The sequence below is a fragment of the Oryzias melastigma genome, linkage group LG24 (assembly GCF_002922805.2).
Source record: "Oryzias melastigma strain HK-1 linkage group LG24, ASM292280v2, whole genome shotgun sequence".
Taxonomy (NCBI): Eukaryota; Metazoa; Chordata; class Actinopteri; order Beloniformes; family Adrianichthyidae; genus Oryzias; species Oryzias melastigma.
Genome location: NC_050535.1, coordinates 18048126 through 18072083, shown reverse-complemented (window position 1 = coordinate 18072083; position 23958 = coordinate 18048126). Strand labels below are relative to the sequence as shown.

The window sequence follows — 23958 nt, the reverse complement described above, 5'->3', positions numbered from 1 at the left end:
GATTCCACTTCAGATCTGTCTATAATTTAATGCTTTTATACACAGTTTTTCAAATGGTTTTTTGTTTTTTTGGCTCCCTTCTGTTTTTAGAAAACTTTCATCTGATTTTAGATCAAAACACAGCATTGAGCTGCACTCCTGAAAAGGCAGAATGAGTTTTATCAGTGGACTCCAATAAGCCCGTTCAGCAGGTCCTGATACCGGATATTATGGCAGTGTGGACCATTCTATATTTATCACACCTCTATCTCAGCCGAGCGTCCTCCGTGGCTTAAGTCCTATGTTTCTAGCAGAACCTTTGCAGTTACACTTAATGATTTTTCTTCCACTACTGCTCTTCTCACCTCTGGAGTCCCCCAAGGCTCTATTTTTAGCCCAGTGCTGTTTATCTGTATTTGTTGCCATTGGGTTAAGCTATTAAAAACAATGAGTGATGTCACTTTTATGCTGATGATGTGAGGGTTTTTCTACATAAATGTTTAAAGACTCACTCAAAAGTGAGTTTTTAACATATTCTTGTAGCATTTTTTCTCATGATGTAGGACACATATAAAGAAAGTTAAGATTTATTCAAATTGTGGTTAGAGAAGGACCAGACAAAAAAAATGCAGTTAGAAAATACTTGTCACAAGCTCCATTACAGACAAATGGATCCATGTACGTCTTTTTGTCCTCAAACGAGTTGGTATCTAGATCAAAACTCTACAGCTGGATAGTTGTGTTTGTCCTAAAACCAGTCACTTGCATTTTAGACATCTTGATCAATAATTTCAACTTTTGCTGAAAATTATTCAAAGTTTAATGAACAGATTTACTAAAATGTCGAACTCCTGTTTTCAGATCTTTTATAGCCAAAGTAAATATCTGCTGCAGTCGGGGGACTTGGAAAAGGCTGTTCACGCCTTTACAAGCTCTCAGCTTTATTATTACAAGACACTTTCAGGTGTCACCAGCTCACAATTTTCTTCTATAGCTGGAACAAAATGCAGCTGCTCAATTTTTAACCAACACACAGAACAATTTCACTCCTATTTTGCACTTTTCCATTTGTTCCATTTTATTTTTTACACTGATTGCTTTTTAGGTACTTAAGGGTCCTGCTCTTTTTTATATTTGTGAACTTTTACATTTCAGAAATGGAGTTGAGCTTTACACTCTGCAGCTAACAGCTCTTACAGGTCCAACATACAAGACACCAGCAGTGGGAATGTTGTGCTTTTTCTGTAGCTCCAATTCTGTTTTTCTGGTTAGTCTTGTTCAATTCTTTTTTTTCAAAGGTAATTTACTCGTTTTTTGATTTTGTATTTTAGTGTTTTGTAAAACAATGATTTTTAGTGGGTTAGCAATGGTTGCTTTGAAGCCCTTTAGAAACAAAGTTTAATTTATTTATCAGTTATTGTTCTCAAACAATCCATTTCTGAGACCACTAAAAGCTAAAACATTTAAAAACCTGATTAATTATACCAGATCCTACATTTCTTGGTCTAACACGTTGTCAAAAATCTCTTATTCTATTTAATACTAGAAAAGTTGCATTACCTGCTAATGTGAATGCTTTCTGAGAAAAGTAGTCACTGAAGATGCTGAAGTTTTTCGCTGAAAATGGAGGCGCCATTTATTTTAATTTATGAAGAGATTTGCTAAAAATGCAAAAACTATTTGCAAAATGTAACATTTGCTAAAAGTCTGGAAATTTTGTTAAAGAACTATGAAAGAGTGCTGAAGTTGACCTAAATTTCTAAAAACTCCTAGCTAAACTCCAAAATAGCCTAAAATTCCTCAGTAAATTAAATTAGTCAAAAAAGTTAGGCTGTTGCTAAAATAGAAGCTAAACTCTAAATTAGCCTAAAAAAACCCAAGTAGATGACAAATTAGCCAAAAACGTTAGCTTGTTGCTTAAGTAGAAGCTAAACTCTAAATTAGCCTATACCTCAGTAGATAACAAATCAGCCAAAAGCATTAGCATGTTGCTAAAATATGAGCTAAACTCCAAATTAAAGTAAAAAACCTCAGTACATGCCAAATTAGCAAAAAAACTTAGCTCATTGCTTAAATACTAGCTAAACTGCAAAATTGCCTAAAATTCCTCGGTGAACTAACTGTTGCTAAAATAGAAGCTAAACTCTAAATTAGCCTTAAAAAACCTCAGTAGATAACAAATTAGCCAAAAAAAATTACCACATTGCTTAAATACTAGCTAAACTGCAAAATTGCCTAAAATTCTTCAGTAAACTTAATTAGTCAAAAACGTTAGCATGTTGCTAAAATAGAAGCTAAACTCTAAATTAGCCTAAAAAAACCCCAGTAAATAAAAAAATAGCCAAAACGTTAGCATGTTGCTATAATATTAGCTAAACTTAATTTTTTTTAATTACTATAAATGATGACAACATAGCTAGGGCATATATTAAGGGCTATGTTACGTTAATGTATGTTAAGTTGATAAAGGAAAGCTTATGAACGGTATTGCAAAAAAAGCAACATTTACAAGTTACTGTACAAATCTTTATTATTTTTGCAAAAATGATCATAGTATTTGGAAGTAAGTTTTAAAGGATTTCAGTATTCCTCAGGCAGAAAATGCTTTTAACACAAATTCACATCATCATATGCATTCATCATCAGGGTCTGTTTGTGTATATACTCTATATGCTGCCCAGAGTTTGCTGTGTTCCCTGTAGATGATCCATTACAGTGTTTTCTTTCTGAAAAACAGATCTCAGCTAATTAGTTTACTGTAACTCGTGGGGACTGATGGAGATAGTGTAATCTATAATCATTAGGCCTGCTGAGTGAAGTTTCATTTAGCAGCTCTGTGTTCCAGATTTTGTCAATCTGTTCAGTTGTTTGCCAAGTGGGTTCAGTCAAACAGAGTCCAACCTGAACATATGCCAGTTCCTCCCACGCTGTTCTCTCCTTTCTGTTTACCACTTGTGAATTTAATAAATAAAACTAAAGAATTTAGCATCTTTTTAAAAATGTAGTGGAGTTATTATTTAATGTTTTGAGCAACTATTTTAGTTTGATACTGTATGTAATTTTAATTTATTTATTTTATTTTTTTGGACTTTACTTCCTAAAAATGAATGGATTTGACATTAATTCTTGTTTACTTTCTGTGATGCTCCATACTAGACACACCATGCATGTGTGTACTCCGTGTGGGTTTTTGAACACACTTTTCTAGCATATGGCGTTCACACAGGTTTGTAGCAACCTGATACTAGCGCATGTACTCACAGTTGAAGAGGCTTAATGTGAATTGTTAAAGTGGTGCAAATCTTGTGAATTTACCTCAGGCTTTTTCTGTCACAGTTCTATTTTGATATATGAAAGACTTGGTGTAGGGCTGCCGCGATTAATCAACTAATTGACGACTAATCGACATTTAAAATAGTCAACGACTAATTTAATAGTTGATTAGTCGTTACTTTAAATTATATGGAGTCAGAGTGTAGTACAGTTAAGTTATAATGACATTTTGCTAGCTTTTTGGACGGTATTGGCATTTATTAAGGTTTTTTAGGCTAATTTGGAGTTTAACCAATATTTCAGCTACATGCTAGCTATTTTGGCTAATTTAGGCTTTTTTTGTTTTTAGGCTATTATGGAGTTTAGCTAACCTCTCAGCTGCATGGTAGCTGTTTTGGCTAATTTGGACCTTTTTTCCTTTTTTTTAGGCTAATTTGATATTTAGCTAATATTTTAGCTGCATGCTAACTGTGTTGGCTAATTTGGACTTTTTCAGTTTTTAGGCTAATTTGGAGTTTAGCTAATATTTCAACTGCATGTTAGCTATTTTGGCTAATTTAGGCTTTTTTTGTTTTTAGGCTATTTAGGAGTTCAGCTAACATTTCAGCTGGATGCTAGCTGTTTTGGCTAAATTAGGCTTTTTTCCTTTTTTTTAGGCTAATTTGGCTTTAAACTAATTTCAGCGTTTTCAGCTACAAACATCAGCATTTTTAGCTATCAATTTTTAGCATCTTCAGCTATCAGCTCTAGCATGTTCAGCCACCAAATTCAGCTTACATCGTTCACACTAGCATTATCACAGGTACTGTTGTATATCTATTTTTATTTAGTTTAAAGCTAATGATAGTTAAGATACATCCAGTTTGCCCATGACCCATTTAGTCGACTAATTGGAAAAAATAATCAGTGATTAGTCGATTATTAAAATAATCGTTTGTGGCAGCATTACTTATATAATTGTGGCCAGGCACTAATCGCAATTATTAATTTCTCCTCCATGATCGATTTTTAAATGGTTGGAACTTCCGTGTTTTGAAAAGAACCCTATTGATGAGTCACTAAGTAATCAGAGTCCCTGATTGGTTAAATTCAACAGGTTTAACTTTTGACACAAGCTCAATTTCAGTGCATTTTGCACGTAGAGCCCGAAAACTGAGTTTTGAATGCAGAAGCTATTACCTGCATGTATATATATATATATATATATATATATATATATATATATACACTTTTCATTTAAAGTGGTCGATCAACATGTACCTAATTCACACTGATCTTAATAAATCAAAGTGAATACTCGACAAAACTTCCTAAACGTTCTTTCTTGCAGTAAAGATCAGTTTGAACTCATAATTGCTTTGCAGAGTCATTCAAGAGAAATAGGAGAAAAAGCATCAAAAATGAAGAATGAATTACAGCAGAAAGTTACAGCACAGCAGTGGGAGGATCATTACCGCCCAGCAAATGTCTGAGTCAAGCTGGCTGTAGAATCACTCGGCTAAAAATACACTCATTCTTATCTGGGTGGCAGACGTGCAAATCACAGCCAACCATGAATTAGCATGAAAAGTGACATACCCTCAGTTAGGTGACCTTTTTCTCCTGCGACAAAGTCTCCAAAGCCGATGGTGGTGAGCGTGATGACGACAAAGTAGATGGATTCGAGGGTGCTCCAGCCTTCGATGTGCTTGAAGATGACAGCAGGCAGGGCCACGAAAATGAGGCACCCGAACAGGATGAAGAGCAGCGTGGAGATGACTCGGATTTTCGTCTGGCTGACTTTCCACTTCTGAAGGGACAATTATGGAGAGAAGGGAACAGACTGAAAAACAAGAGTCAAATGGATCTCGTCATTTGAAGCTGACAGAACACAGGTGGGCGATAGCTTAAAACAGGGATCTGCAACCTGCAGCTCCAGAGCCGCTTGCCCCTCCATTGTGGCTCTATAAAGTAAAACAATATTTTTAATTCGAAAAGTAACATATTTTAGGTTTATCTTAAAGGTTTATTGAGGAAAAAAAGTTATTAAAGTCAAACGTTGCTCAACTCTTTCACAAATAGTTGTATCACTCCACCAGGATTCTGACTACAGTACCCATAATGCTCCAACAGTCCATCAAGCAGGTTGGCTTCATATTTTACCAAAACATTTTAACAGATGTTTGAGTGCTGATTACCAAAGAAAATCAATCTAAAGTCAGTACACACAACCAGAATCCACACTAATGTTGCCACAAACAATTATTTTAGTAGTCGATTAATCACAGATTATTTTTTCAGATTAGTCGACTAATCGGGTCATGCACAAGATAGATAAACTAGATAAAACTATAAACATTCACACTAACATTATCTGTGTAAATGCTAGTGCGAATGCTGTAAGCTGAATTTTTCAGATGAAGGCGCTGAAATTGAAAGCTGAAAACGCTAAAGCTGATTGATAGCTGAAATATTGGCTAAATGCCAAACTAGCCTAAAAAAATAAAAGAAGCCTAAGTTAGCCAAAATAGCTAACATGTAGCTGAAATATTAGCTAAAATCCAAAATAGCCTAAAAAACCTTAATAAATGCTAAAATAGTCAAAAAAAGCAGAATGCCGTTATAACTTTCAACTTTAATACACTCTGACTCAATATAATGTAACAACGAATCGTCAAATAAATTAACTGTAGACAATATTAATAGTCGATTAGTCGGCTAATCGTGTTAGCAATAATCCACATACAAGAATTTAAAGTGCACTTTCTGTTTTTGAAATAAAAAAATAAAGGATATTAATTATGAAACATGTTAAGTGTCACTTCATTATCTCTGGTTTATTTATTTTTTATTTAGATTTCATGGATTTCTGGTTGAGATGCACCACAGACGGTGGTTTTGAGAGTATTTATTTTTCATCACTACTGACATTTCATGACTTCCACTACATTCCCTGCATTGAGATGATTATATGCGGTACAGGATGTCTTTACCTTTGAATGAAAGTCATGTAGAGCTCCAAAGAATTAAAAACTATTTCATATTTCGAAAACAATGTCATTTTCTCTTTATGTTACTGTTTCATTAATGTTTGAATAAAAACATATATAATTGTATTTGTCATAATACCAGCGTTTTCTTTTTCTAAAGGGTGAACTAAGACTTTCTGGCTCCTACTGGGATGCTGTCAGTAAGAAATCCTCAAGAGTGGCTCTTTAACTGTTGAAGGTTGCAGACCCCTGACTAAAAACATTGATTTGACACTGTATAACCTTTATATTTAATATTAATATTTAAATATCCAAATATTTTCTATTAAGTATGAATTAAACTAACAATCTTGTTGGATAATTGCACCGTATTTGTTGCACTTTAAGTCATTCTGAAATATAGGTTGCAATGCAAAAAATCCACAATATAGGAGAAAAGAATCATATTTAAGTCCCCCCCCAAAAAACACACAACTTATACTCAGAAAAATACAGTATAAATAAAGACAGAGGAGATCTAATCATAACTGAAAAGCATTAAATTACATTTCCTGTTGGAAAGTTAACAGAAACTGGGATGTTTAGAAACTAAAACAAACGATCAAACCAGAAAAATCAGAAATTACTCAAAAATGTACATTTTGAATTAAGGAAGGGACCCAAACTGTTAAAAGTATTGACAAGAATGCTAAAAGATGAGGAGAAATGCTTAAAAAACCTTCAAACGTTACAAATGTTCATTGTGGAGCTGTAATGTGATTAAGGTTAAACCTAAAAATACTAACGGGCACAAAACAGCAGAGAAACGGCCTGATTAGAGTATTTAAATATGTGAAGTGCAAAACAATTTGAAGAAGAATGTAAAATAAAGCAAATATTTTTAATAGGGGTTGGGCTTGATATACTTAAAGGATCACCAAACAGGGAAGCTGGAGGCTGACTCCGCCCACAGTCGAAATGTGAAAATCCAGTCAGAGGGGCGGGGCTTGGGGGCAGGACTTTTTTCATTACTGGAGCTGCAGATCATGACATCAGACTGAAACTTACACAGTTTAACCAATCACAAAATTCAACTGTAATACCACATTTCAACCTTTGGGGGGCAGCATACTGATGGTTTTACACTATAGTTTCAAGAAGTTTATTTTAATTTGTAAGAAGTGACCAACAACAACACTTTTAAAGCCCTATTTATAGAGGTCAAAAGACAAAAAAAGATGATTTAGGGTTTGGTTGCCCTTTAAGATTTGATGCAGGTGCCAGTATCATGTCTGCAGCTTTAATATCATGAATATAAATCCTTTATAAACTATAAATCAGTCACATTTTTTAATAACACAATCTACAATCACATTAAAATGTGTTTTTTTCTGAATGTCTGCTGAACTCTTTCTCGTTTCTTCTTAGTTTTAAAAGATTTTTGAAGCTGTTTCCTTTCATTTTTAGAAATCTGTTTTGATCCTGCAGTGGTTGCAGACTTTCTGAACACTATCTCAAGCTGGATTGTGAGAATCTTAGAATTCCTCCAATCCACCAACAGTGTTTTGCTCTAGACTCGTAGTAGTAGGAGTTACATGCAGGAGTAGCTCAGTCTACTGTAACTGTGCAAATGTCAAGTCGTTTTTCCAGCATCTGGTTTTGGGAAATAGATTCCGCATGCAGCTCCTGTCTGTGCATCCCTTCCACTGGAGGTGACGGCTCTCAGCTGGTTCGCTGAACATCATGCCCTTTCCTCCTCAGTTACATAAGAAGCCTGGAGCAGAGAGTGTCTGAAGGTGGAACTATAAAGAGCCCACAGACCTCAGATCAGAGGATCTTTTTGTGCTGCATTAAGAAATGGAGAGCAGTACAGGGAGGAGGTAACCAAATAAAAAACAAAGCTTTAATTTGTTTCTAGGGGAACAATGAGGCCGTTCTCCAGCTCTCATCTGGGTCTATTGTTTCAAATGAGACTCCAGCACCTCTTGTTCTCCAGAGAGAAGCAAAGGTGAGAGCACATACAGATCTTCTGCAGGTAAAAAGTGTTTGTCCGCAGTGTTACGATAAAACACAAAAACTGGAGACTTTTGTTTCAGCTTCATCAACATTTTGTGAAAACCTATTATCTAAGTGAATATATAACTTCTTACTAGATCATCAAACTCTAGATTTACAGTGAGGTATTTTCATGAAGGAAGGGTTTATTCTGCTTCGCTTATTAGAAATACAACAGTGGAGTCCCCCAGGGTTTGATTCTTGGACCCTTTTTTTTTTTTTTTTCTCCGTCAAATCATGTACATCATTTTAAATTTATAATGAAGATGTAACATCATCTCAACATGTGAGATTACATGTTCTTCCTGATGCATCATTGGTTTACTCATGTTTAAAGGTGTCAGAGTTGCTCAGACACAGATGACATCTTAATGCTGCCACAGAGCCACTACGATCCATACGGTCACATTTGCCGAAATGCCACCGCGGGGCGACCTAAATGCATGTTTTTCAGGAAATCTTACACCTTTTTCACGGTGACGTCAGACAAAATGGCGACAGAGCTGAAAATGTGTGAATAGTGACTTCCTGTTTACCGGTTTATAATGGCAAGGCTTACAGGTGAACCCGGTTTAAAGCAATTTTACATAAATAATAAAAGATAATCTTAACAATTTCAACAGAAAATTTTAAAATATTTATTTTATGAATGTAATTTCATTTTCTGTCTTAGATCGTTCACAAATTTAAATACAAAATTGAATAAGTCTTCAATATTTGAGGTTGTATTGAAAATATCGACCTTTCATTTGAGTAGATAATATTCTAACGGGTTCTATTGTGGTTGATGTTGTTCACACGTCTTAATAGTGCGATCAGCACAAAAACTGATGGAAATTCATGTTGGTCACATGTAATAGGTGCAGCCAAGATGCTGCATGTTGGTGCGTTTTAACTGCATCCAAAGCTAAATTTAGTTGTTATAATAAGAAGTATTTGTTGTTTTTCTGGGTATTTTAAGGGTTAATTGTAAAAATAGGAGTGTTTACAAAGTGGTACAGCGAATATTTTAAGTGCCGCTATGAAGCCACATATCTTCAGCTTTCAAAATAAGAGCAGGATTTAGTAAATTACACGTGAATAATCATTTCCTTATTTATATTTGTGACGGCTTCAAATTATTTTGATCTTTGTTTACCTTCGGTATCCCGACACGATTGTGAGCAACAGCACAGAGGAGCTACGTCAAGAAATAACACAACAGTTATTAGTTTTCTTTACTGTCAGAATCATTGAAATTGTCTGACTTTAGTTCAATTTTTAGTGATTTTATGAACACAGAAATGTAAACAACTTTAACTGGACAGAAAAGATCTTGACGTGGAAAGCTAGCATTAGCATTAGCATAAATTAGAAGAAGAAAATCTTTAATGCCTTCATAATCAAACAAGCAGCATTCAATGAAATACCTGTAATCTTCGTCTAACTTTAACCAGGTTGTATATTTAGAAATAATCGACTCGTTTAATATCATCCATATGATTTTGGGGAAGCTGTGGAGCGTTCTGCAGGAGGAACAATGTTTGATCTAAGAGGGAAAACCAATCTGATCGGACATTTATTATATGAATATTGTACACATTTCAGTTACAAGTGGTTAGTTTACCTTTTATTATTTACGTAAAATGACTTTAAACAGCGATTTTTGCCATTTCGAGTCACGTCACGTGAAAAGGTTCTATTGTTATCAGGAAGCAGCAGCCACATTTTTACACGCCACGTGTAGCCGTAGCGGTTTTAGGATGCGTTCCCAGCGCGCGGCGGCAGCTGTATTTGTGACCGTAGCGTCATTCTGCCTCAGAGCAGCAGATAAAACCAAAGTTAGTTCAGTTCAAGCACAGAGTCGATTGTTGGGTTCCAAAGCATTCAGAGGTTAGAGTCAGAGCCTAAAACTCCATATGGCGTCTTCAAGGCCAAAACACGAAATCCATTAAATTCCGGCTTGAAGCCCAAACACAGTCATGAGAAAATGTGCCAGAGCAGCAGTCTGAGGAGCTCCATCATGCTTGGCTTCATTAGCTTATCAAGCAAGCTGTCTGCATGACGGAGGTTAAGGGGGAGTCACAGTTCGATGTACCAAAGTGACACCGAGGGTCAATCCGGTGGCACGTCCCCCCGATGGGCCCCATTTAAATATAGAAGTGCTTTAATGAGCTCAGATAATTCAGACTTCTCATCTCACATTTCATTTTTTACAAAATAATGCTCCCAAAAACTGTCCCTGTGAAAATAAATGTGTTATGCTGCATGTTCATGTTTAGATTGTTTCATTTTTATGCAGAACCTTCTTTCTGTGACGGATGGAGAAAAAGGCAAACTCACGTAAAAGGCGTGTCTCACCACAATCATCTTCTCCACTTTGGCGATGCCCTTCCCGAAGATGGTACCCAGCTGGTCTCCAACCCCAGCTAGCAGGAACCCAAACAGAGGGATTCCAAGTAGGGCGTAAATGATACAGAAGATCCGCCCTCCTTCTGTGTGAGGAGAGATGTTCCCAAAGCCTGAGAGAAACCAAAAATACATGAAAAATGCACGGATACACATGATCATTTCAGCTACAATTCTATCACACCTAAATAAAGCACTGGATTTAAAATGATTGTGAGGGAATGTAAAACTTTGAGAGAAACATTTTTTTTTTTTGCAGACAAGAAAACTTTTACAAAGCCTGTCTGTTCTGTATTATTAATGCGAACGGCTAGGAAGAATTCTAATACATTTCAGGCATGAAGGAGAAATCCTTGAAAAGACCCCGACTCATTTAAAATTTATTTTTCCCGACCTTTTCCTGAAGCGCATGAAAGCAGAGAGGTGAGGCGTTGTCAGTGTTTGTTTCAGTTCAGGGGTGTCAAACACACCGTAGAATGCGGGCCGACCAGGATAAACATTTATTAAACACTCTAAAACTACATTTTTTACAATTTAAAACAGTAACTTTTTAACATAACCATGAACTAGATATATAGCATTATCTGTGATAATGCTAGTGTGAATGCTGTAAGCTGAATTTGGCTGCTGAAGATGCTGAATAAATTGCTAAAAACACTTAAATTGTTTGGTAAAAATGTTGAAATTAATAGCTAAAAATGCTAAAGCTGACAGTTGAAAAGGCTGAAGCTGGTAGGCAGCTAAAGTATTAGCTAAAAGCCAAGTTAGCCTAAAAAACAAACAAAAAAAATTAGGTTAGCCAAAACAGCATTTAACAGAAAAAATAGCTAAACTTAAAAAAACTGAAAAAAGCCTAAATTAGCTAAAACAGCTAGCGTGTAGCAGAAATATTAGCTAAACTCCAAATTGGACTAAAACATTAAAAAAAGCCTAAATTAGCTAAAATAACTAGCTTGTAAATATTAGCCTGACTCCAAAACAGTCTAAAAAACAACAAGAAAAAAGCCTAAATTAGTCAAAACCGCTAGCATTTAACAGAAAAAATAGCTAAACTTCAAAATTGCCTAAAAAACTGAAAAAAGCCTAAATTAGCTTAAACAGCTAGCTTGTAAATATTAGCCTAACTACAAAGCAATCTAAAAAACAAGAAAAAAAACAAAATTATCCAAAACAGCTAGCATGTAGCAGAAATATTAGCTAAACTCCCAAAGAGCCTAAAACAATCTTAGTAAATGCCAAAATAGTCTGAAAAGCTATCAGAATGCCAATTTTTAGAACTTTAAAACCGTAACTTTTTAGCAAAATTACGAATGACAAAAAGGCAGCAATATTATTTCTGAATAAATCAACTTAAACCTTAAATAACTTTCAATATATTACCTCCATAAAAATATACTTTGTAAAAATAATAAAAGTTAGAAATGAGAGATACAAAGATAATATTGGGCAATTAAAAACAATAAAATAGAATGATCTGGAGGGCCGGATAGAATTACCCGGAGGGCCGGATCCGGCCCCCGGGCCTTGACTTTGACAGATGAGCAGTATAGGTTCATAGCCTCAAATCCTAAAATCTTCACCATCCATGACTGCTGTAAAATCCCTTTAATCAACTGTAATAAATCCACAAAAATCCCAATTTAATATATAAATGTCATTTTTTATAACGCACTAATCTTTTTTCTACATTAAAGATGCAGAAAGGTTTGAATGATTTAACATAATCTTCGGATGTACGACAATTGAGTTTTTAACATCTATTAGCTGACTTTGGAAATATCTCCAACTAAAAGCTATTTGAAGCTGAATCAAATTTAAAAAGTTTTCTGATTTAAAGTGAGATCAAATTTTGTTTCTCAGTCATTTATCTGGAAAAATATGTTTTAATCAATTCAGCTTTTAATTACTTTGTGTCCTTCAGGGAGTTTCACCTCACAGAACACCGTGTGATTAAGTAATTCCTCTTAAAAAAGACCCAATATCAGCTGAAATCTGAGTTATTTCAGATCATTTTGTTCCCAACATTAGAGAAGCTTTAATTACTTCAGCATAGTAGGATTTCTGTGTTGACATATAAAGTCTTGATTTGTTTGATATGAACGCTGAAGGACGTAACAGCAACTCTGTGCTTTGTGTAGAATATAAATCACACATATGGAACACCACAGAGTGAGATTTATTTAACTCTGTACTTTTTTTTTTTTTAACTTAATATTCATATATTCTCTATTGCAGGTACCAGTCTCTCTCAAGGAGACACACAGGTCACCTAAGGTCAATCGACACTAGATTCAGGTGAAAATGAAATATTACCCATTTAAAATATGCTTAAAGGGTAACCAAACAGGGCAGTCGGAGGCTGATTCCATTCTCAGCCCAGATTTGAAAAATGTCAAAAAGGGGGTGGGGCTAGTGGAGCCGAACTGAGTGACGGAGGTGTGGCTTAGATCTGTTATTGACAGTTAGGTTAGCTTTATGTAGCCTATGCTAGGTCTTCAATATGGAGAGGGGTTTGTCTTTGTTATGGTTAATTAAAAACAAAAAATATGGAGAGAGGTGCAAGTTTCTCCACAGAACTTTCTGAGGATTTTTCGCCTCCCCTTTTTCGGCGTTCCTGGTCCAGAATCTTATTGTTTTGAACCGGCGCAGCTGAGGGTTTGCAGGTCTGAAGGAGAGTGGTAAAATGCTGCTAGCATCAGAAGCTAATAAAGGCTAACGTATAAAACAAACAACCCAAAGTGAAACGTTCATTAAATCCATCACTATGACGGAGTTTGCTGGATTTAATGCCACTTGCCCTCAACCTTTATTCCCTAACTTCCAAGTCCACTAGAAAGTCGTGTAAGCCAGTAGATTTTACACAACTGAAGCAAAACACCTACGAGTCATGCTAAAGCTAACGACTGACCATAACAGAATCAAATATGGGCGGGGCTTTCGACTGGACCTGCAGAGCATGACGAGGTGGGACTTACACCAGTTCACAAAATTCAACTGCAATTCCTTATTTCAACCCATAGGGGGCGCCACACATGCGTTTTTTTGGACTATATTTTCATGAATTAAACAAGTTTATTTTAATTTGTCAAAAATTTGCCAACGACCAACAGACAGCACTAGAAGTCAACAGCCAAAAAAGGTTGATTTGGTGTTTGGTTACCCTTTAAGTCATATTTCTTTTACTTTTAGAAAAAAAAACACTCTTTAAGTGTTGGCTCAGTTGGCCCCTAAACTGTGGAAGCAGTTGCCACCGGCTACTGAATTGTTCCATCATTACAGCGTTTTAGCATAGACTTTTTATTCTATTTTATGTTGGTTTTAATATCTGTGAATATATGTGTTTTATTTTGGTTTCATACTTTTTTTTTTGTTTTTTTTGTTTTACTACTTCACAATATTCCGTGTTTGTTTTCCTTGTGTACAGCACTTTGGGCCTCCTCTCCTGGTGGTGGAAGGTGTTTTATAAATAAATAAAATGAAATGAAGATTTTTTTCATTTAATATTCAGTTTAACAGTCTAATACTGGGTTCTGCAACCTGAGTTTCTGGAGCCACAAGCGGCTCTTTTTCCCTAAACTGTGGCTCTTTGGCTTTTAAGAAAACAAAAATAATGGTTTTGTAGTATTGGTTCATTTACTTCTAACAAAACTGAGCAAAACGATGGTAAAAGGTTTAATCAGACCGGATTACTATTGCATTTAGTTAAAAAAAAAAACAATCTAAAATTTTCATTTTGACTACAATAAAACTGGAAACCTGACTTTTTTTTTAAATAGGTTTTGGGATCCTCCGACAGATTCTAGAGTTCTTAATTGGCAGGAAAAATAACAAATATCAAGGAATGATTAAATGAAGCGGGCGAAGGGCGGGAGCCGCATGTGGAGCTAAAACATCGGCGGAACACACCGACCTGCAGCGCAGGATCATAAACAGGTTCATTAAAATGTTGGGGTTTGGGAATTTCTCATTAGAGGGGGTCGCTCTGACAGCGTGTCGCAGCTCAGACACGAAGAGCTGTCAAGGTCCGATTGGAAAAGGCAGATGAGCTGTCAGGACGTACAGTCTGTGAGTGTGCGGTGTGCTGCTCTTCCTTTTCTGTTAAGTGAGCTCTTACAGATGACAGAAAGAGATGATGGGAAGAGGAAGAGAAAGGAAGCTTTTGGGATTTTTATTCAAATTCTTTCTGTTTTTATGACTTTGAAGCAGCTTTCACAATCTATGTTGACCATAAATGCACAAATAATCCTCAAAATTGCTTTTTTTCCCTCAAAGACAGAATCTCACCTTTTATAACAATGCATAAATCCCTTTTTTTAATCAAAATATTGAAATCTGTCATGAATCTTCTCACCGATTGTGGTGATAACAGTCCCAGCGAAGAAGAAGGAGGAGCTGAGGTCCCACAGACTGGTCTGCAGCGACAGGTTTCCCGTCGGGGTCACTCCTGCTCGCACCGCTGAGACCACTTGCTGCAGCGAGGAGACAAAAAGAGGATTCCTGCATGTTAACGTCAAATGTGTTCAATGATCTTTCAAAGGACACCCAGACAATAAGAGTAGAGCTGATAAGAATCACAAGAAGCACACACACCTATGGTTCCTTCTTTCAGTTAAAAATAATATATATATTGATTCATATCACACAGACTCATAGATTTAAGTGAGGTATTTTTAGTTTTCATTACAGGTTTCAAAGTAATGAGTGAAATCTCTCAGGGAGAGTAAATAGAAAAACACAATTTAAAAACAGTAAATACAATCTTCTCCCTATGAAGATTAAATTAGAACAAAACATCATTTTAATTGCAATAACATTATTATCTACATTTAATTTATTTTATTTAACGATTAATCTAATTGACATTAAGAAAAACAAAAGAAAAAGGATTAATTTAAGGATTTCTCAAAGGGTTGTTTGAAGCGGAATTCCTAGAGGAACTGTCGAACTCTTAACGATAATATTTGAAATGAATGTTAAGTTTTATTGATCAGAGATAATCACTTTGGTAGATGATCAACCATTCTTCACATCTAACACTTTCAATCGTTCTGCAGGGTGGCAGGTCTGTGTGAAACTACAACACAGAGGATTATATTTACAGAAAAAAATAAATACAAATGAGTGTTTTTAGCAATAAAGAAAAACATTTGAAATGCAATGAAAAAAACATCCTAAAAACATTCATCATTCATTTTTGTGGCTGTGTTGATAAAATCGGATTTTATTTGATTTAATGTTAACAGGTAATCAATAAACAAAAATAGAAATCGATTTAGCACAGAAAGCTAAAATTCGCTAGCTTGATGCTAACGTTTAATGGAATTCCCCATAGGACGGCTAATGCTAACGCTCGGTCGACGTAAACATACATTGCTGACCAAATGAAGAATTTTTTTTACTCACAGGCAGGAATTTTCTAAACTCTTTTACGGAAATATTTGTTAAAGTAACTATTTGTGGTTGAAAGCACTGTTTTTGCTCATACCTTCTTCTTCTTCTGAAATAGGGTCTAATTCTTTAGCGCGATCGCCACCTAGTGGCCAAACTGAAACGTCCTCCAGGAGAAGTAGAACAATGTTTACAATGTTAATGATCTGAACATTTTTTTATAGTTTATCCGTTTGAGAATCCATGTAACACTGAATGATATTAACAATCTTATTATTTCACTAATACATTTTACAGTATATGAACTGTATCAGATTAATATGAATATATTTAAATCATATAGTAGATTATTAATATATTTTTAAGCAAATGTGTCTAAATGTGTAAACTCAAAATTGAATTGAATTGAAGAATCAAAAGAATAAAAAAAAAAATCAGTATTGAACTGTTTGTTGAAATGATTCATTTGCAGTTGATAAATCTGTCAGAGACAGAGTTCCTCCTTTGTCTTCTCCCATGATCCTCTGCTGGTGTGAGCGCACGTTTGTTTGCAGACATAATTAAGTGAAAGCGAGCGGATGACACTTGTTCTAAAGCGGACGATCACTACAGCATCAAAGCCTCTCAAAGCAGGCAGACGTGTTCGGCTTCGTGAAGCAGCATAAAGCGGCTCTTACGTTCGGGATGGAAGCGGCGCCTTAATTAGACTGACGCTTTCACCCGGAGGCAATAATTCTACTCAGTTTGGGTTATTAATCCAGTAAATATTTGCTTACAGGTAGAAAACACAGGGAGATGTTTAAGAGCAAATGAAGATATAACAGTATATTTAGGGATTCCTAAAATACTTTATGAGAATTCGACTTGTTGACTTTATATTTGAGTGCCTGGAAAGGTTCTGTTTGCAAACAGAACTTTTCTCTGGAGACCTGCAGTGCTTTTCCTCCGTGCACTTCATTGTTCAGATGAAGGACGTCTGAATGTCCACCAGAGACTTTCAGCATCTCAAAGGTTGTTGTTCGTTCCGACCTCGCCGACTCACGTTGGTTAATTATCCAGTCATTTCTGTCTCCTGATTTCTTTTTTATTTATTTATTTTGCATACATGGGATTCAATATTTGCTCCTAGGAGTCTGTGTGCTTAAACGCCTCTGAGCCTCCAGATTTCATAACTCAGCTGCTCACATTTCACCCCGACAGGAGGTCGTTATCTAACCGTCGATTGATGATTGCAGCAAAGCATCATGGTGTTTAAACACTAACTCAGCATCTTGACGCCACATAACTGTCATGTGGCACAATCGCTTATGGAGCAAAGCAAAAAAAAAATGAAAGGAGTATTGAGATATCTAGCAATAAATAAAAGATATTACTGTTAAAGTTGTTTTGCAGATGAAACAACAGCTTATTTATTTATTTATTTTGGTCAGAAATTAAGCATAATCACACAAAAAAGCATCAGTTTAACTCACTTTCTTGAAAGTAAGAGCATTAAAAACACTTCTGGTCAAACATGCCATCCATACATAAGACACTTCAGTATTAGTGTGTATATAATAATACAATTATCATACAAAAACACATGATTGAAGTCTTTACTCTGTCTCTAGCCCCACTAAAAACCAAAAAAAGACATATAAATCCCAAACTCAAAGAGGTCAAAAATGTTTTAAACTATTTACAAAAAAGAAATAACAACAAAAGTCCTTTCAGATATCAATATAATGCAATTAATTTCACCTGTCAGAGTCTGTAAACCAAAATGAATGGAGACGGTTGGTCAAAGTAATCAATGATCATTAAAGAAAACCCCAAAATAAATTCTGTCCCACAGGCTGGAGGCCTCAGCAGGAGCAGACTGTACAAACTAAACTAAAGAACCAAAGATGTAACAGAAAACTGTGACTACATTCAAACTGTAACTACATTCAAACTGTGTTAGGAGGTTAAATGTGATTATTTTTTTTATCTATTTTCAAAGCGTCTTTAAATTATGATTAAGCCAAAATCGTCACGTTCTGCTTTAGTCACTTTCTTTTTTTTTTTGCTTCTGTGCAGGCTGCTGTGACTCCGCCCATTCTCCTGTGGATCCTGCTAAACAGTCACAGCTGCCTGCACTTCAGTAATGTGTATTTATGGAACTCTGCTGCAGCCCTCAGGGTCGGCTCGTTTTGTTTGCTGGCCTGTTGTCTTTGAGTTTTGTTAACATGGCTTATGTAAATAAAGCCCTTGGACTACAACTTTAATGTGGTTGTGATTAGGGGTGGACGATATGATGATAAAAAACCTTCTTACGATCTCCAAAACTTTGTCATTTTTGAATGATCGTTTTATCACGATCTTCTACGAAAAGCTGCAAGAGCGAGAAGGCAAGAGCTGGTTGACTGCCTGTGACTTTAAATCCGAGCTGCTCCTCCTCCTCCTCGGTGTGTTTTCTTGTAATCAATGACATATATTACTGGATTGGAAATCAAGTGACATACGGTATGACAGACGCGCCATCGTTATGGATCAAGTCTTCTCGAGTAATGAATGACGGAGGTCCGAAAAAGTAACAAAAGGAGATGCAGTGTTTTGCAATCAACTTCAAAAACCTTGACAACAAAATAATCCGATGGAGAGGAATCATCACAGGACAGGAATCGCATTTGAATAGAGAGAAATCAGGCTGGGAACCGTGAACTGTGTGCTAAAGTGGGTGCTAGCAACTCATGAGAGACATGCTAGTTTGGTTCTTTGATGTATGTTTTTATTAATGTTTCATGTTTTAAAACATGTTAATCGCACATATTCACATTTAACCTGCACAAAAACTGATGGAAATTTATGTTGGAAACACGTAAAATGTTCGGTCAAGATGCACGGTGCTGCATTGTTTTGCTAGCTCGTAGCTAGCTACTGAAAGAGCCTAAATCTTATTGTCGGTCACACTTTTATTTTTTTTTTTATCTTTGTAAGAAGTGTAAGTGAGTTTGCACATAATTTTCTTAATCCACGGCGTCACCGTTGAGGTTCTTTCTTGGTCGTTCAGACCGAATAAAAGCCCAGCTAGGATCTACAGCGCTAATGCTAACGTTAGCTTTCTGCTCAGTGACATAAACACAGCAGAGAGTAGATGTTAGTGAAGGAGCTGTGGATGTAAACTTAACTTTAACCTGGTGGTAGCTGTGGGATACTGGTGGTAGCTGTGGGATATTGGTGGTAGCAGTGGGATATTGGTGGTAGCAGTGGGATATTGGTGGTAGCAGTGGGATATTGGTGGTAGCAGTGGGATATTGGTGGAAGCAGTGGGATACTGGTGGAAGCAGCGGGATACTGGTGGTAGCAGCGGGATACTGGTGGAAGCAGTGGGATACTGGTGGTAGCAGCGGGATATTGGTGGTAGCAGTGGGATACTGGTGGTAGCAGCGGGATATTGGTGGTAGCAGTGGGATATTGGTGGCAGCAGTGGTTAATGGTAAATGGCGTGTACTTGTATTGCGCTTTCTACCCTCCTTCGAGGGCCCAAAGCTCTTCACAGTCACAGACCCATTCACCCATTCACACACACATTCACACACTGGTGGTGGCTCCGCTGCCGAACACTGGCGCCAGCCTCCCACCAGAGGCAATTCGGGTTCAGTGTCTTGCCCAAGGACACTTCGACACATGGGCGGGCAAGGCGGGAGTTGAACCCACTCACTTCTGATCAGGAGTCGACCGCCCTACCGATGCACCATGGCCGCCCCTGTGGGATATTGGTGGCATGTGGGGAATTCTGGTGGCAGCAGTGGTATTCTTGCGGCACTATCATTCCCACAAGATGGCTCTAAAGTAGGGGCGGGCAAACTATTGCCAGGGGGCCATATGGGGCCTGCTAAACAATCTGATCTGGCCCACCACACTTGAATAGATTATAATGATATACCTGAGGTAGAGTTGCTACGATTAGTCGACTTATTGACGATTAATCGACTATTAAGATGGTCGACGACTAATTTAATAGTGAAATGGCATTCTGTTAGATTTTAGGAGTATTTTGGCATTTATTAAAGATTTTTATGCTATTTTGGATCTTTGCAAATATTTCAGCTTCATGCTAGCTGTTTTGGCTAACTTAGGCATTTAGTTTGAGTTTTTTGGGCTGTTTTGGAATTTAAAAAAAGGCTTAATGAGGAAAACTACGGCTTATTTATCATAAATCACTGACGATATATTTCTACATGTCCTCACACCAATAGAAATATATCCGCTGCGTTTGCTCTGGTGTTTTATAACAATGCAATTAGTCATCTTATCAGTAATTTGTTCTGACAATAAACAAACCAGCACCTATAGTGAAATATAGCCGTATCAATACACAGTATTGATCTCCTTAAAACCTTAAATAACTTAAATTTCTTCCTCCCTGATGAAATAAATGATTATTCACACTGCACATTATGAATTCAACAGTCTGAGTTTTTGAGTGACTCTCTCTCAACACTTTTATTGATTTTGTTGCATCATTTATGAGACTGAGTTTGGTAGCAACGCTCAGTTCAAGTTTTTAAAAGCCGAAGCTTTGATTTTCATCTTTCAGAATTGTTTTACTTTGATTCATCAGGTTTGGAAAAAAAAAGAAAAAAACGTATTTGACTTTTTGGTTTAATTAAAAAAATAAAAAATAAAGGCCAACAATAAGAGCCGCTGGCGTTTTTAACATCAAAGGAACAAATTCAGTTTGTTTTTTTGAACAAACTGATTTCAAATCAGCTTTTAGAGAGCTCAGCCACAGGAAAAAAAAGATCTATTTAGAGTCAAGTTTTCAGCAATCACTCTGAGCTGATGCTAAAACTGTCAGAAAAGATGAAAAACTTCGGACTAAACTGCGATCCATCAACAAATGCAGCCAAAAGGCCCATCTTTATCACCTGTCAGCCGAATGGAAAATCCAAACTGATCCACTTTAAAACCACAACTTAAGAAAATGAAAAATATGTTTTCAGCAACAACATGAAAGTGTTAGCCTATAGAATAGTATATAGAAGGTCCAAGAAGTGCCAGTGTGACCTGTAGACTAACGTATTTTTCTGATTATACATGATTTACACTGGTCTGTCTGAGTTGGCGAGTCTGTCTCACAACCATCAGGAAGGAGGAATCTAGTATATTAGAGCAACATATGGACAATTATTCCAATAACCGTAGCATAAAGAACATGTAACAAGTCACTTAAAGTCTTTATGTCATTTTAAATCACTAAATCCATTGAATTCTTCACTCTCTGTGACGCTTTAGAACAGTTCCACCGAACCCAGCGTAAAACTGAGCAGTTCTTCCTCTTCTGTAGCAAATACTGATGCGTAAGCCTACAGCGCCCTCTAGCGGGTGTTACTATTTATTTTTAAAAAATCACATATAAGTCGCACTCCCAGTCAAACTATGCAAAAAAATTCAACTTAAACTCCAAAGAATATGGACTCTCAAAGTGGGACATAGTTCTGTAGAACATGGTTTCAGTTTAGCTAATATTTCAGCTACATGCTAGCTGTTTTGGCTAATTTAAGCTTTTCTTTTTTTTTTTCTTAGGTTGTTTTGGAGTTTAGCTAATATTTCAACTAAATACGAGCTGTTTTGGCTAATTTAGGCTTCTCTTTTTAAGTTGTTTTAGGATATTTTTAAGTTTAACATTTTTTTCCACTACATGCTAGCTGTTTTGGCAAGCCTGTTCTTTTTTTTTTTTTTTTATTTGATATTTTGCTAATATTTTAGCTAGCTATTAGTGTTTTCTGCTATTAACTTCAGCATCTTCAGCAGTTTTTTTATGCTTACAGCATCCACAATTGCGTAAAACTGAGCAGTGCTTCTTCTCTTGTAGCAAATACTGATGTACTCACCTACAGCGCCCTCTAGCGGTAGTTAGTATATATATTTTAAAATCACATATAAATCCCACCTGACTTTAAGTAGCATCACCAGCTAAACTATCCAAAAAAATTTAAATTAAACCTCAAAAATCAAAGTGGGACAAAGTTCTGTAGAACATGGCTGAACTGACCAGCTGGAGTCCATATTTTTTATTTACCTTTGACCATTAGGTGAAATATTACCAAAACGACTGACAATTTCTGAGTAAAAAATAAAGACATTCACCAACACTTCAGCAGCTGGAGACCCAAATCAGACCCAATTTAACACCAAAAATCCTCGGTGCTCAGACAGCTGTTTGAAAAGAGGAGCTGCTGCACCATGGTGACCATGCAGCTGTGCAAATAATCTGATCCAGCAGCAGCACCACTGTTGAAGTGAGCTCACTCGGTGGATAGAATGGGCACATCTCTCACATTTAACATTTATTTTGCCTTTTGTGTGAAAAATATCCTCTCATCTAACCAGAAAGTTCCTTATTCCATTCGTTTATTAGAAATGTTATTCCAGACACCTCGCAATATTTACAGTTTCTATTCTTCCTCTAGTGCTTCACTCTTAACCTGCTATTTGAAGCATACGAGTGAGAAAATAAAAGCTTAAATGTGGTGAAACAACACCAAGTACTCGAAGCTTTTTAGCCGTATGTATGAGAACAGTCTAATTGTGCTCATAATTAGATACAGGCTCAAAGAAACAAAGAGGCTCAATTAAAATCAGAGCGTGGTTAGAATTCACGCTCACCAGCATCAGACCTTCTTTCCGCAAACCAATCTCACTCTGTCAATGAAGATCCATACCTTCACCAGATCCTCCAGCTCTGAAGCATTGACGCAGGAATGCAAGTCCAGGAACTTCAGCTTCTCCGCCAGGATGGCGAGTTTCTGAGAGTTTTCCTGAGGCTGCTCCAGCGCTCGGAACACTGTGGCGCCGATGATGAGGTACAGCACCACCAGGAAGAAGATGGCAGACACGGTTTTCCACCTCATGACTGTGGTCCGAGTGTCGCACTCATCCTCCGGTGTGTTCAGAACCACGGGCTTTGCTGAGAAGGACAGGCGAGGCTTGGAGTTGTGGGCTGCAGTCTTTGGGTCCAGGAGGTCAGGTGCAGCCACTGCGAGGATGGAGGCGGTGAATGTCAGAGTGATCATCTCTACACACAAAACTGAGATATTCTCCCAACATCTTCTGCTGTGGAGCAGCTCAGAGATGATTCGAGAGAGCATCCATCACAGCGGCTGGATGAATTCACTCATTTATTATGAAGCACAATTTGTCACAATCTCTTTTCTAAACAGCTTGAGACAGATGGGATTACATAACCACACAAAGCTCCTTCAGGACCAGGTTTAGAGCAGAAGAACCAACTTCAGCTGCAGGAAAGAGTGTTTTTATGATCTAACGTCCAGAGAAGAAATAATTCACACATCCGACACAACAATTCTTCAATCTCTTTCCTACAACTTGTTTTACTTACTTCTTCTGTACCATCTCGTCTGTCGCTGTTTCCTTTCGGGCTCTTTAGAGAAGAACGCAGATGGAGGCTCTTTCAGGGTCGATCTCCTCTGTCCTCCTCCGTCCACATGGCTCGAGAGAACCTCCCCTCTCTCCCCCCTTCAAGGTCCTCAGAGACAGTCCGCGGGGCGCATCACGACAATGGAGAAACCAGAAGGAGCGAACGGGGGACGGGAGGAACGACGCGCACCGACGGAGTCCATCCACGCGTCGCGGAGCAGCAGACGGACTCCAACGAGGAGGGATGCGCTGCAGCGGAGAGATGCTGCTCCTCCTCGAGCGTCCACAGCTGCCTCATTGGCGCTGAAGTTGGCTTTCGATTCGGTAGCAAAGGGGAAGTCCCAGTGGCGGAGCTAGAAGATTTGTGGGAGGGGGGCAGTATGGAGAGAAAATAGACTCACTGTGATATGTGCGTGTAGTTCTTGATTTTTGTGTGTGTACTTCGTGATTTGTGGATGTAATTGTTGATGTATCCGTGAGTATTCTTGATTTGTGCACAAATTTTGACAATTTGTGTGTGAGT

The 23958-nt window shown here is 37.1% G+C and overlaps 1 protein-coding gene across 2 annotated transcripts in view; it reads right to left on the bottom strand.

Moving 5' to 3' along the window:
• Positions 1-23736, bottom strand: part of LOC112157616 (potassium channel subfamily K member 2) — a 32656-nt gene extending 8920 nt beyond the window's left edge. Inside the window, exons 1-5 of one of the 2 annotated variants that reach the window (XM_024290448.2) lie at positions 23398-23736; positions 22721-23034; positions 14995-15112; positions 10578-10756; positions 4831-5041 (exon numbers count right to left, since the gene is read on the bottom strand). In XM_024290448.2, the coding sequence (XP_024146216.1) occupies positions 4831-5041; positions 10578-10756; positions 14995-15112; positions 22721-23034; position 23398 (823 nt within the window). In that variant the 5' untranslated portion in view covers positions 23399-23736. The remainder of the gene's footprint in view (positions 1-4830; positions 5042-10577; positions 10757-14994; positions 15113-22720; positions 23035-23397) is intronic. The other variant, XM_024290449.2, reaches the window with a different exon arrangement.
• Between the last annotated feature and the right edge of the window lie 222 nt (positions 23737-23958).